The following is a 15472-nucleotide window of genomic DNA, read 5'->3' on the forward strand; positions in this document are numbered from 1 at the left end:
AAAAATATAGAAAAAACTGAGTTCATCGCAGATGATCATTTTTGCATATATCTTATTGGTAAGCTGCATGTATCTTATACCTCCATCATGTAGCTCAGATCCATCGACTTCCAATCAACCTTTTCAGCAAAATTAAAAAATCATTGATGCTGTGAGAAATTTATACAAACTAAGACCAGATTTTTTTAATTTTTTTAAAATGCAGAAGAAATAGTCACATGCCTGGACATCGTTCAGCTTAATTGGCTCAAGATATTGTTTGAAAAACTGGCCCAAACTAGAACCCTGCAAGGAAACCACCGTAAGACTCAGAGAAGAAAGGTTTTAAGAAAACCAATAGCAGGGAATGATGACTTATAATTGATGTTAAATGTCAAAATCGTTTAAAGGAAACGCCCTCACAGTACAGGAAATATAAGATATCTCAACCCTGTTTGGTTGAGTTTTCTAAAAAACTAAAGACTAGTTTGAAAAAATAAAAAACACTCATCATTTTCATATAGTTTTTTCCTTTTTTGGGGTGAAAATGTTTTTTGAAATTTTGAAAACATTTTGTTGGTGCTTTTTCGTCAAACTAGTTTCTACTTTAAAAAAAGAGAGAGAGAACAAATTTTGAAAACTCAACCAAACAAATTCTGCCAAAACAAAGATAATGATATGTAGAATTTAATTGGTGGTCAGGAAATGAGTGAACAATTGTAAAAATTGATGTATTATTGATTTATATATATTGTGTTTACAATGAGTCCTATATATAGAAGATTAAAGGAGGTAGGTATGTAGTAGGTGGAGTAGTAGGTGGAGTAGGTGAAGTGGGTGGAGTAGGTGTAGTGGTAGGTTTTGGTACATTTTAACAGCCCTCCGCAAACTCAAGGGGGATAGGAACTAACCAACTTGAGTTTGGAGAGACTAACAAAACAAGAAAATAGACAAATACATAAAATAAAAAAGGATAGGAGACACTGTATGGTCGTGTCAGACCGTTGTAGAAGACTGTATGGTTATGGCAGACCGATATAGACGACAGTTTATGGGGTCATGTCGGACCGTTGTAGCAGACAATGCTGTGACAGTCGTTGTGACAGTTTACGGAGTCTTGCTGGACCCTTGTAGAAACTAACCGGAATCAATGTCGGGACAGTTTACAGAGTCTTGTCGGACCCATGAAGGAGCTAACCGGAATCAATGTCGGGACAGTTTACAGAGTCTTGTCGGACCCCTAAAAAGTCGCACCCTCAAAAGGTGTGCCCAATCTGTCAAAAGGCGTGCCATCAAAAGGCGTACCCAATCCATAAAAAGGCGTGCCATCAAAAGACGTGCCATCAAAAGGCGCGCCCAAGTTGTCGGCGAGCACCGACAGGCGCATGATGCGCGTGTCTGCCTCTTCATCATGGTCTTTATAAACCGAAGCGGAGGCTGAGGCTTGGAAGCATAACAAACCAGTTGAAACCTCTTCGTTCTCTGAGAGCTTGTCGCTAAGAGCTGCAAATCTTGAAACACTCTGTAACCAACCCTTCTCTGAAACACTCAGCAACCCATAACATGGCCTCGTCTTCCCGTTCAGCTACCCAGAATATGGCCTCTTCGTCCCGTGGTCTGCTCACTCTCTTTCCCGACCTCAACAAGGCAACAAGAGAGACAACTGGTGTGGCGGCCCGTGAACCTCAACCAAACACCTCTAGTTTTGCTCCGTTGAACTTTCCGATGCGGTCGGTGGAGCAAAAAATGGCAGGACAAACAGATATTGAAGCCAATCAGTATACATTGAAGTCATGTGTGGAAACCATGACTGCGGTTACAAACTTGTCGCACCGGCTGCAGAGTAGGACAAATGAGGTGCAACAGTTAAACGCCCAACTGGCTCTGCTCCAACGCATGTATAAGGATGCGCGAGCAGAGATAAGTGTGCTAAAGGCAGAAAACAAGGAGCTGAAGCGGAAAGCCACCGTGATGTTTCGATTTGGAGGTCCGCCATATGCTGCAGTGGAGGAGCAGGGTGTAGTGATCGTGCCCAGTGGAGTGGGAAACACGGAGGCAACACCGTCAAGGGCCGCGCAGGACGGAGGCAAGAAGAAGAGACCGGCGGCAGAGTAGAGAAGAAAAATCCCGCCTGTGGATGGGGTTGTTTGGGTTTTGTTTGTTTTTTTTATTTGTTTTGTTTTTTTTTTTTTTTTTTTTTTTTTTGGTGTAAAATGGTGATCGGGGTTGATCCCCGGCATGAAGAAATGACAAGTGTGTGGAATGTTTGTGGTGTTATTTGGTGTTGTTGTTTTGTGTAAGAATAAAAATAAAATAAAATAAAACAACGGATAAAGAAAATATTTGGGGATGGTTTTTTTTTTTTTTTTTTTTGTGGAATATAAAAAATAATAATAAGATAATAGAAAAAGGGTGATGCTCACTAACGAGTTGTAGAAGAAGGAAATATTGATGGAAAAAGAAAATAAAATAAAAGTAGGGATAAGAAAAATATATTATAATAAAAAAATATAGATATATATATATTAAAATAAAAGAAAAGTGTGAAATAACGTGGGTGGTGGATGTGTGATAGATGAGAAAAAGAGCGTGGGTTCATATCCCACAGCTGTCACCAACACAAACCTGCAACAAGAAGAATCTTTTGTTGCTTTTCTTATGCATCTTTTGTCTACACACTCTGAGTCTCACTTTATGGCATAAGCCAGAGAGAATTGCAAATTTCCTCGCAAGCTGCAGAGATTCCATTCATATCTCTTCTTTAAAACTATGTCCAGCTGCCTCCAGACGAGAGACTAAACTTTTTACAGGATCGATTTAATTGGCCCGTTTTCAGGCTCTCCAAGCATCAGAACTAATGTAGCAGCAACCACTGCCCGCAGAACGCATTTAAAAGCCTGTACAGTCATCTCATGAATACAGAGAAACTGCCCATGTGATAACTTGTCTGAAAGCTTAACCTGGGAAGAGCTCCAGAGCTCCAAATGAGAAGGAGCGACAACGAGCAACAGGCGATCGGTGAGTTTGAGATAGATGATCCGCTTGGAAGAAGGACAGGGACCAGATTCGAGAGGGATGACCTCTGGCCATCCATATGCCATATACATCTTCGATTTGGGTGTACATGTATGGAGAGAGAGAGAGAGAGAGAGGGAAGTAGATCGGAGGGTCATTTTCTTAGAGTACAGCAATATTCAAGCGGCAGAAGAACTGATTCGGTGAAGAAGATTCTAGCGGACTAGGTTGAGGTCCGGCGGGCGGCTAAGGTGAGGTTGTCGCCCGCCGGGGAAGCGAAAATATTAGGTTCTAAACCTGCTCTGATACCATGTAAAAATTGATGTATTATTGATTTATATATATTGTGTTTACAATGAGTCCTATATATAGAAGATTAAAGGAGGTAGGTATGTAGTAGGTGGAGTAGTAGGTGGAGTAGGTGAAGTGGGTGGAGTAGGTGTAGTGGTAGGTTTTGGTACATTTTAACAACAATGTAGTGTGTGCATGGGTGCATGCATTAAGGATGTTTGTGTGTTTGAGAGAGAGAGAGAGAGAGAGAGAGCCATATTCAATAATTTGTTTGTATCCCACAAAAATTACAGAACTACAAATGCAATGATAGTAATTTAGGCTAGCATACATTTTTTCCCCCTAAATAATAACCATATTAGAAAACCTAGTCAATAGAAATATAAGTAAAAAAAAGAAACACGATTTAAACAATCACTGCCATGGCAAACATGAAGCAAGACACTATTTGGGAAATTGGGGATCAAATGGGAAAGTTTACTGGGACAACTAAAAACCTTTAGTCAAACCGACACAACCATGAAGAAAGTTGTGTGGTAAATTGTGGTGTAAACTAATATGACTATCAAAAGAAGTTCCAAAAGAAAACTAAGAAACAAAAATTTAGAAACTTATAACAGAATTATCTCATGATTATTGAGGACTACAAAAATACAAACAAAGCAAAAAAAAAAAAAAAAAAAAAAAAAATTATGGGGAAAACAATTGTAATTAATTTCCCTCCCATTTCCTATAAGCATTTTCAAGAAGCTCCCAACTAGTTTCACAAGAACTTCTAGAATGTATCCAAACTGTTTCTCAGAGGTTTCCCTTAAAATTTCTTTAAAGTTGCCTTCTACATGGGTTTCTCAGGAACATGTTTCCAACTTGTTAGACTACTGAATTTTGTTCTTTCGTTCTATTGTTAATATTTACTTAAGTTGAGGGTACGATGGTCATATTACTATGTTAGGGTTTTGTATATATATTTGACTGATGTAAAGTTGAGGCTAATGCTTATTTCAATATATAAAACTTCTTCTTCTTCTTCCTCCTAAATCCCAACCCTAAATTCTTTCATTTTACATTCTAACTTGGTATCATATCAGAGCAACCTATTCTTCATCAAAAAGGTTTCTACAGACTCTGGAGATCGATCTGAGGTGACCGAGATGTGCTGATGTCACCAGTCGTACAATGACGTCAGTATAACGTAAGCACTGTACGGACGAGTCCTTCACCCCTAGACTCGAAATTGCCTCCTGATATTTATGGTGATTTTTGTAGAATTTTTTGATCATCCTTGATGTGAGTTTTCGATTTTTGAAAGTATTCTAACAAAACTTGCACTCAATATCCTATTGCTCATTTCGTTTCTTATGATCGCCTCTCTCCTGGCCTTCAGTCGTTTGCTTGTAGCTTGTCTAGTATTTCCAATCCCCGCACCTATCAGCAAGCTATGTCCATCTCTGGTTGGAAGCATGCCATGGATGGGGAAATGCACGCTCTTCATCAGAATCAGACGTGGGAACTTACCTCTCTACCGTCTAGCAAATCTATTATGGGTTTTCGTTGGATCTATACTGTTAAGTATCTTCCTAATGGAACTGTTGAGCGACTTAAGGCTCGCTTGGTAGCTAAAGGCTACACCCAGACCTATGGTGTTGATTACTTGGAGACTTTCTCTCCTGTGGCTTGTCTTAATTATGTTCAGATTCTTCTCTCTGTTGCAGTTAATCAATCTTGGCCTTTATATCAGCTTGATATCAAGAATGCCTTTCTCCATGGTGATCTCCAAGAGGAAGTCTATATGGATCAACCCCCTGACTATGTTGTTCCCGGCCAAGAGCATCTTGTTTATCCATTGCGGAAGGCCTTGTATGGTCTTAAGCAGTCCCCTCGTGCCTGGTTGGATCGCTTCACTGCTGTTGTGCTTGCCTATGGATTTCACTGTTCCGCCTTTGATCACTCTGTTTTTGTTCGCCACTCGTCTACTGGGAGTATTGTTCTTATTGTCTATGTGGATGACATCATCACTTCAGGGAGTGACTCCACTGGTATTGCTGATTTGAAACAGTATTTGGGACAACAATTTCACACCAAAGACTTGGGCCTTCTTCAATATTCTCTTGGGATTGAAGTTGCCTGCTCTTCTCAGGACTTGTTTCTTTCTCAACGGAAATATGTTCTTGATCTTCTTACTGAGACTGGCCTCTTAGGCACTCGCCCCAGTGATACTTCCATGGATTCTAGTGTCAAGTTTGATGGTGACACTGGAGATTTATTACCCGATATTGGTCGTTATCGTCGGTTGGTTGGGAAGTTAATCTATCTCACTGTCACTCGTCTCGATATTACCTATGCCGTGGGTGTAGTCAGTCAATTTATGAATGCTCCCTGTCAACCCCATTTTGTGGTTGTGTGTCGTATCTTGCAATACTTAAAGCGTGCTCCTTGTCAGGGTTTGCTCTATCGCCCCTCTTCCTCTTTGTCTGTCACTGGCTTCAGTGATGCCGATTGGGCTGGTAATAAAACTGACCGCTGTTCCACCTCGGGCTATTGTACTTTTGTTGGTGGTAATCTTGTTACTTGGCGTAGCAAAAAACAGACTGTTGTTGCTCGTTCTAGTGCCGAGGCTGAATATCGTGCCATGGCTCATACTGCTTCTGAGATGCTCTGAGTTCAATCTTTTCTCCAAGATTTTGGTTTTTCTGTTCCCACTCTCATAACCATGTCTTGTGACAATCAGGCTGCTATCTTCATTGCCAATAATTCTGTGTTTCATGAACGCACCAAACATATCATAGTTGATTGCCATTTTATTCGTGATCTCTTACTCCGCAAACAACTTGTGACTCCTTATGTTCGTTCTGAGGATCAATTAGGTGATATTCTAACCAAGCCTTTGGCTCGGCTTTCGTTTCATCGTTTATCCGTCAAGCTGGGCATGTTCGATCTCTATGCTCCAGCTTGAGGGGGAGTGTTAGAATACTGAATTTTGTTCTTTTGTTCTATTGTTAATATTTACTTAAGTTGAGGGTAAGATGGTCATGTTATGTTAGGGTTTTGTATATATATTTGACAGATGTAAAGTTGAGGCTAATGCTTATTTCAATATATAAACTTCTTCTTCTTCTTCCTTCTAAATCCCAACCCTAAATTCCTTCATTTTACATTCTAACTCAACCTAAAACTAACTTTTCCGGAACTGCATGACCCAATAGTGTACACTGAGTTAGAAGATCATGTCTATTATTTAGACAATCAACGAAGTGTACACAACTGCACAAATCTTTGCATTGTCACTAGCACAACTGTCAAGAATCCACATATTACGATATGTAAAAGAATCTTTCTCCGTGATATCATTAGATGAGATTTGGTACACCGTGAAAGCAGTGCATATCTAGGTCGTTTCAGCATACAGATTTGTAGTTAATAAAAGAAAGAAAAAAGTTAACTCAAAGACACTTTAAAGCAATCAAAACAATAAAATATTTATGTTTTTCTGTGAGCTTCTTGCTTCAAGAAAGAGTAGCAATTCTGGAGGTGCCATGAACACATACAGATAAATAGACTTTTAGAAGTATACGACTAAATAGTTCAAAGCATAAATTTTCCAATTTGAACACACAATAATGGCTTGGATAATTAATATTATGATACTGATACACAATTGTAGGTGTACATACATGCTCACCAAAATTATATGTTCTGCACACTTCAGGACGAATAAACTGTCGACCTTTGTGATTCTTTTTCAACCTCAACCAATCATCCCAGTAAGTGAAATTTTTTGTCAAAGAAAATATTTTAAAAGAGATGCATCAAAACGATATGTAGGTTAGACCAACAAACTATAACCCACTAAATCAATAAGGATATGCTTTTGGCCACTTTGGAGAGAGTTCATCCCATATAGATTTAGACAGCATCCACCCAAGTCCGGGGAAAAAATCTGAACGGTAAAGCACATCTGCAGAGTATTATAAAGCTGATCAGAAAGAGCTTTTCCAAGTTTACTATGCAACATTTGTCAAAGGAAAAATTTATATTCGCCAGCCTGCCAGGATAATTTCCAGATACAAGTATAAAGGGATACAACGGCACACAAACAAAAACGTCCATAAAATAAGGCATCTAACTGAAATAGAAACGTTATGGATAAGCGAAAAAACTATCTTAGAATCAGAAACTCATTGTTTTCATGGGAACTAACTGAAAGTGTAAAGCAGCGAGAAGATAAAACGAGGACCTAGGCAATGATTTCATGAGTAATAAAACTCGCTGACATCACCACTACGGAGTGATCCAAGGGTGAAAAGTTCATTGCTTGATGAGTTGTGCCATTTGTGTGCTCACTCAAAACATAGAAAACTCAATGGGGGGAAAGAAATTACGAGAGGTTACAGGTGGCACCAATTTTCTAGCATCCCATATATAAGTATCACTGATTAACACCAAGGGGTTGGCCTGATGATCAAGGCCTGGGACTTGGGGGTGTGTTCCCTCCGTGGTTTCAGGTTCGAAACCTTCTAGTTGCAAACAATTTCTTGGGGCAGACTATATAGGGCTTTGGCCGATTTTAATTGGACCCCCCACTAGTGGATGGTGGGATTGGTCCCCTGGACCAGTCAGTTTGATTGAGCCAGATAGGCCCCGTTTGGAGACTTGCCTTTTTAGTCAAAAAGTCAAAAAGTTACCTTTTTAGCCAAAAAGCCAACAACTCATACCAAAAAGTCAAAGATTCTCTTTTCTCTCTACTTTTTGCACATCTTTTCGTAATTAGCCAAAAAGTCATCCCAAACATATAAGTTTTTTTTACCTACCTTTTTAGCCAAATAACCAAAAAGTTACTAAATTAGCCTGTTCCCAAACGAGGCCTGAGTAATCAAAAAAAAAAAAAGTACCACTAACTGCAAAAGTAAACACTGCCGGCAAATTTTTAAGAACTAGAGGGTGAGGATAAGCTGAAGGCTATGCATTGAAGTATAGAGTGAAACAAGACCATCAACAATTTACTTTAAATGTTTCATAGAGAGGAGCCTTGGAATTGGATTCTTTGGATTCAATCGCAAAATTCACAAATCCATAATAATTAGAACAAGGTTTTGTGGGATTGGAATTTGGGAACCAACCCCAAATCTTCCGTGAGTCCCCAAATGATTAGAATTAATGATGCCGGACAGTCCACATGAAAGGAGCAACAAAAGGAAATAAATAAACAGCTACAAATAAAACAAATAAAAACAAAAACCTAACAATGACAATATTCTCAACTCATTTTATGCAATTTCATTTATTTTTGGGATTTTCTTATTTGACCTATTTTTGGTAGGCCTATAAATATTAGGCTTATTGTTATTGGAACACACCTTTGATATTGAGAATAAAATTGAGGTGGGAATATTGTCATTGTTAGGGGTTTATTTTTATGGATCTTTATTTCTTTTCTTTCCGTTGCATGTTTCACGCCAACCATCCGACATCAAGAGCAAAACCGCAAACTATCACCACCAACTCACACCATCATATCCTCATCGATTGTCTCAGCAAGAGCAGTACTCATAACAGAAGCTTTCAGCCAACGTCTGATCTGCCATAATCCATCGGAACTTCAACACAGTCGATTCAGCAACTGTTGTTCATTGGTAGCACATTGTTAGACACTCTAAACCAAGAAAGCAACCACAATAACCATCAGAAATCTCAGTTGAAACTACACCATTGCTGCCTTGCATCATCGCTGCTGCCATGTCCCATCATAAAAGCAGTTGGTTTCTATCATGGTCTCTAAGGAAGACGACTGAAGATGGCTAAAAACTGACTTTTTGGCCTTTTTTTGACTTTTTTTTGAAATAACGTGTAAAAAATGTGAGAGGTGATATGATCCAAAATAGGTTAAAAGCTGGCTTTTGGCTATTTTAACTCTTCCCAAAAGAGCCCTATTTTGGGAAGATGGTTAAAAGCATCTTCCAGCTTTTAACCCATTTTGAGTCTCACAATCTCTCATATTTTTTACACAATTTTTTTTAAAAAGCCAAAAAGAGCCAAAAAGCCAGCTTTTAACCATCTTCCTAACCCTTAAACCCGAACCGACAAAGCTACATCCAGAAACCAGCTTTTAACCATCTTCCCAAAAGAGCCCTATTTTGGGAAGATGGTTAAAAGCATCTTCCAGCTTTTAAACCATTTTGAGTCTCACAATCTCTCATATTTTTAACACAATTTTTTTAAAAAGCCAAAAAGAACCAAAAAGCCAGCCTTTAACCATCTTCCTAACCCTTAAACCCGAACCGACAAAGCTACATCCAGAAACCAGACCAAAACCCACAAACCCAGTCAACCCAGTTCAATAACAAAAAATCAGCAGGGAAAAAAATATAAATAAAAATAACAAAATTGACAATATTCTCAACTCAATTTTATTCTCAATATCAAAGTTGCCTTTCCAACAAGTCTAATATTTATATTCCAACCAAAAAAGGTTCAAAAAAGAAAAGAAATAATAAATTCATAAACAAAATTACATAATTAAAGCAAATGCAAAAGATCAATTTTTAAACGTGTCTCTTTGAAGGGGCTGGAGCAAATAACACTAATCTGGTCAACATAACAATTACAATGCTTCACAAGAACCAGCGAAGCAAAAATATCTCTGGATTTAAAGCAAAATGATTATACTAAGGGTAAGTATTACATTGGTTTCTCAATCAGCTATGCTAGAAGAAAAAATATATAGCAATAAAACTTCCAAATGAACTTACAAGGATCATGCACAAACTGCTTTTGTCCATTGTCATTCCATGAAGAAACCGCCATGATGGACCTATAATGGATTCATGACAATAAAATGCAAAAAAGATAATTAGAGATTGTGGAGCTCTGATCTTGAAGTTCAAATAATGAAATGTAGCTAAGATCATAACTTCATAACAGGACTCACTTATCACTATCAAGGAGTGTGGCTGCAGCCTCAAAATAGTCAAAGAAATCAGGGGCAATTTCCATATCATCTGTATTCCATGAAAATAAATTTTAGAAAATTGTTTCACAATTCCCACTGAAAAAGAAAAGGTAAGAAGATAGTCCAAGGCAAGATTGTTGCACCTTCAAGTATGATAACTCGACTAAAATTATGTTTGTAAAACAATTGATCCATTGCCCATTTGTAATGACCTAGAAAACACAAGCATTAACATAATGTTCAACAATGAAGCTTGAAGAAAACTTACAAAAGTTAAGAAAAAGGAGAAACCCTTACGTGCAATCTTGTAGTATGCAATCAATTCCCCAGGCCTCTCAGTATGCACTGGTTCAAAATCCAAGTGCTGCAACCAACTGAAGTTACTCTTCAAGCATATATTTAAAATATGAAAAGCTTCTTTTCGTTAGAAACAAGTTAGCCAATCCACTTTTTTGTGGAACATGGGTAATATTCTCAAGCACAGGTTCAAAAGGCTCTCCATGTTAAACCTCAAGCACAAGGCAAAAGGCAACATGTGTTGAATATAAAAATTAGAGTACATAGAATCTTTTTATTTTTAGTATTATGTATATAATCTGTGATTGTATCAATTACTGATTTAGTATTGTTTCCTTAATTAAATCGTTTCTTAAATCGTATCATGAATCTATTATATATAAATGATCTCTACTTCAATCATAAGTAAGCCAAATAATTTTTTTCATTCTTTTTAGTATTAGAGCTAGGTTAAGTACCTAGTAATTTTGCTTCACTGGCAGGCGGCAGCCTTTGCCTTGGCCTCTTGCCGGACCTCAACCCACTCCACTGCCATATTTTCTTTCAGTATCACTTTGTGATCTCTTCCTCTATCCACTAGTTTATTCCTATCCCAAATATCTCTATCATATATTTTTTTTTACTTGCAATACATTTTTTGTGTGTTTCTGTTCCACTTTGTCTTTCCCTCTATTTCAACCTCAAATAGGTTTCTATCTTCAAACCTATTTGAGTTTGAGAGGAGGTATTATACCTATATTATGGTGAGCATGGTAATATACCATGTGAACCACCCAAGCTGCCCCCTCCGGCTCACAACCCAAGTCGCCCCCTTGGCGCACCATCTAAGCCACCCTCTCTGGCACACAACTAAAGCCGCCTCCTCTGGTGCACCACCAAAGCCGCCCCCTGACACACTTTCTAATAAGCCGCCCCTTGGCGCACTCAGTTATTTGTTGCCATCATTGTTCAACACCACGTTATAAGTTATGTGTGCGCCACGCTTGGTGGTTCAACATCTAGTTTTCTACATCGGTTCTGTATTAGCCCTTTAAACTGTCTCGACATCAATTCCAGCTAGTCTCTACAACGGTCTAACATGACCCCTTAAACTGTCCCGACATTGAAACAGGTTAGTTCCTATAACGGTCCAGCATGACCCTTTAAACTGTCCTGGCATCGATTCTGGTTAGTTCCTACAATGGTCCAGCATAACCCCATAAATTGTCCCGACATTGATTTTGATCAGTACCTACAATGGTCCAACATGACCTTAAACTGTTCCGACATTAATTCCAACCAGTTTCTACAACGGTCTGGGATGACCATAAACTATCTCCCGGCATTAGCTCTGGCCTCTAATGCTGACTAGGGTCTTGTTGGTTGCCGACCAGAGTGTTTCCTAGCCATAGACACTTCGGCAACTCTTCTAGGGTAGTTCAGTCCCTATTTTTTTCCCCCTTTCTAGGGTGTAGTGCTGATGTATTAAGCACTTTTTGACTTTTTTTTATTTAGTGGATTACCAGATTTGTTCGGTAGCATTTATTTAGACTAACCGTTGAATCTTTTCCAACTTCTTCCAGTCATCCATTGGCAAGCTGGGATTATTGAACATCTTCACACTAGCTTGAAGGGAAGTGTTGAATATAGAAATTAGAGTAGATAGAATCTTTTTATTTTTAGTATTAAACATATAATCTGTGATTGTGTCAATCACTGATGTAATATTGTTTCCTTATTTATATCGTTTCATGATTTATATCGTTTCTTAAATCGTATCATAAATTTATTATATATATATAGCATCTACCTTATTAATGGGTAAGCCAAATAATTCTTTTCATTCTTTTAGATGATGCTCAAAGAAAGAACCTCAAGGCACAACCTTGAGGCTTAACGGGCTTTCAGACCAAGTAAGAGACACTCATCAGACTTCCACTTTGCCTTCTGTTTGTAATATGCACCTCTTATGCTAATGGAGGATAGTGACCTAGCCATTTGCAGCCCCACCAACTATAGTTATAAGTGGACCTGAATAAACTCGGATCAAGGCTGAAAATGCTCATAGAACATGATTTTGTTCAGAAATCTGTTTTCCCTACATATATAGGATCGAACTCGTAAGCTTTGGGCTCTAAGAGAAAAACTAGGAAAGATGGAATTGAAAATTCAAAAAATATATATTTTTTAAATTTTATTCTCTCCAAAATTTTCCTATGTCTTCTATTATAGTTGATTTATATAAGATTTTAATTTATTTTACTTGACTCCAAATAATACAAGTGCTTACTAAAAAATATAATAATACTAGTACAGAAACTTTTGTACCTTAAGAAAATCCATGGACACCGAAAAAAAAACCCACCAAAACCAACTCGGTGGTCTCACACTTAACCAAATGTATGTACATAATTAGAATTTAATCGAATCAGCCTCATATATCATCTTTTTCGAAATTGAGCAACTGACTTTCCTAAATAAAAACAGGTCTTCTATTTTACGGTAAAAATATTTTAAAAAATGTACATATCATGCATTTTGAATGAATTTTTATATGTTTACTTTCTTCATTATTTCATAATTTCAATGTATTTTAGCTCATGGAAACATTTTATGTTCAATATGCTATGGCTAATATATCACAATTTGACAATCAAAGCCAACTCTTGACACAGTGCCATTTTGGGAAGATGCCAAAAACGCGTTTTTGGCATTGTGAAAAAAAGCTGTCTGGCCGAAAACGCTGCCTTGTTGCATTTGGCGAGTGACAAAAAAGTTACCCTGTGAAATTACCTAAATACCCTCCATGTTAACAAATTACTTAAAATTTCAAAGTTTGGCAAGGGTATATTGGTCATTTTATTTTGATTTGATGCCATAAATAAATATTAAACCAAAAATAAAAAAAGCCAACTTTTTACCAACTTCCCAAATCACCCCCAAAAAAGCCAAAAAACTTGGTAAAAAGCCAAAAGCCAGCTTTTTACCAACTTCCCAAAACACCCCACAGATAAGTGCATAAGCACACAAATGCAATATTTTGGCCTCGTTTGGGAAGTTGGCTATTTTCGTAGGTCATTTTAGTTTTTGGCTATTTTAGTAGGCTAAAATTTGTGTGTTTGGGAAGATGGTTAGATTTTTTTGTAGTTGGATGTAATGTATGTGAGAGAAAAAGTGAAATGATTATGGGTTTGATATGACATTTTGTCTTGTTGGCTATTTTAGCCTATTTTGTCTTTTTGTGAATTTTAGCCCCAAAAAAAAAAGCCAAAAAGCCTCTTGCCAAACAAGGCCTTTATTTGTCCCTCTAAAGAATCATTTGATGGCATAATTCATTCAACAGAAGTACGAGTCGATGAAATTTTGCTGAACCATGTTCGTTATCAGCATGCCATGCTGGAAAATGAAAATAATTTACCTGCATGTAAGTTAGCTGATTGTAACTCAAAGCCTTACTTCTGACATGAGGATCTTCTCCATCCTACAAAAAAGTAGAAGCTTTAGGTGCCTTGTCCATCCTAAATCCTTGTCAAACGAGTAATATTTATACGAATCAAACAAATCTAAACTTGTGTTTAGAAGAATCTCTATACATATATAGGTACCTGGGATACAAAAAGGGGATACTTTGAAGCAACAGAACTTTGGTACCTGGAGAACACAAAGAATTTGGTAAAAATGGGTCCACTGAAGTATGCTCAACTTAATCAGAAGCACTAAAAAAAGCTCACAAATGTAAGGCATACTTTAGTATAGATTCGACAGTCCTTCCAAGATAATCAGCACGATTGCAAGCCATAATCACGACTGCTGCCATTGGCACCTTATAGTTGAGAAAAGAGCATGCATTGCATGGTTAGAACCAATGACGAATTAAAAGGAAACCTCCATAGAAAAAAGAGAAAATAAAACAAAATAGAAGAATTGAAAAGAAAACCTCCACTCCATCCAAACCTGTACTTTGTCAATTATTTTCTCAAGGCCTTTCCCTGCAACATGAAAACATATTAACTGTCATACGACTCATATCAAGCACACACATACCAGGGAAATAATGTGCAGGGAAATAGTGTAACAGACTGTCCTTTTCAGTGTACAAGGTTCACCTCCACTAAGGCACATTTGCTTATATTAGTTTTGCTTTTATTAAAAATAAATAAATAAAGATGATGTGAATATTTCCTGAATGTGCCAAACAGCTGCACCTGATATTGTGACATATGTATTAGAGTACCTTGTATCAAGAATATTAGCTGGGAAAAAAGAAGAAGAGAAGGCCACAAATAACACCACATTCTCTCTCCAATCATACTATATAGTCTGTAAGTAGGATCTAATAAGCACAAACACGCGACACGACACTGACGTTTTTTCTCCACTGCTTTTCCTTTTGTCTTTTTTTGCTTTTTTTTCTTTCTTTCTTTTTTTCTCCTTTTCCTTTTTTTTATTTTTTTTTTTGGTTGTTGTTGTCTGTGTATGTTGAAATGAGGTAGAGAAGATGTCTTGTTTAAGAGCAGTAGTACCATGACAGTATGGCTCATGTTATCTTTAATATAACAAAATGTCAAGCAGAAACAACTTTAATAAGAGACATCTGTGACTAGTTCAGAAGTCAGCTTTGTATCAATGTCCTTCAAAATAGGAAATCACTGATAGACGTGTCACCACTTGACTTTTCCATGAGGCAATCAACCAAAAAAGCATTTTTCATCTCTCTTTTTGTTCACATTTCTTTATCTACTGGTCGCGTTTACCAACTGCCTGACACATTTATGAAGATGAAGGGAGAGTTTAACGCTGCATCCGATTATTTTCTGGTTGGGTTGAGAATCCAATAGGGATGACAAGTTACAAACCAGCTATTGGATTCTTCAGAGTCATCATTTCTCATGAACCAATATCTATGGACTCTGGTCCTTTGTAAACGAACTAGTATAACCTCTGGGTTTTCCATAAATGCTTTGA

At 37.6% G+C, this 15472-nt stretch overlaps 1 protein-coding gene across 2 annotated transcripts in view; it reads right to left on the minus strand.

The window, feature by feature from the left end:
- Positions 1-15472, minus strand: part of LOC114264780 (alpha-1,3-mannosyl-glycoprotein 2-beta-N-acetylglucosaminyltransferase) — a 32581-nt gene that overhangs the window by 1443 nt on the left and 15666 nt on the right. Inside the window, exons 5-16 of one of the 2 annotated variants that reach the window (XM_028205476.2) lie at positions 14462-14496; positions 14254-14330; positions 14113-14158; positions 13926-13988; positions 10529-10595; positions 10375-10443; positions 10211-10280; positions 10032-10093; positions 7150-7240; positions 6957-7050; positions 223-285; positions 81-119 (exon numbers count right to left, since the gene is read on the minus strand). In XM_028205476.2, coding sequence (XP_028061277.2) covers positions 81-119; positions 223-285; positions 6957-7050; positions 7150-7240; positions 10032-10093; positions 10211-10280; positions 10375-10443; positions 10529-10595; positions 13926-13988; positions 14113-14158; positions 14254-14330; positions 14462-14496 — 776 coding nt within the window. The remainder of the gene's footprint in view (positions 1-80; positions 120-222; positions 286-6956; positions 7051-7149; positions 7241-10031; positions 10094-10210; positions 10281-10374; positions 10444-10528; positions 10596-13925; positions 13989-14112; positions 14159-14253; positions 14331-14461; positions 14497-15472) is intronic. The other variant, XM_028205477.2, reaches the window with a different exon arrangement.

This window comes from Camellia sinensis, chromosome 2 (assembly GCF_055761805.1).
Source record: "Camellia sinensis isolate YWXY chromosome 2, ASM5576180v1, whole genome shotgun sequence".
NCBI lineage: Eukaryota > Viridiplantae > Streptophyta > Magnoliopsida > Ericales > Theaceae > Camellia > Camellia sinensis.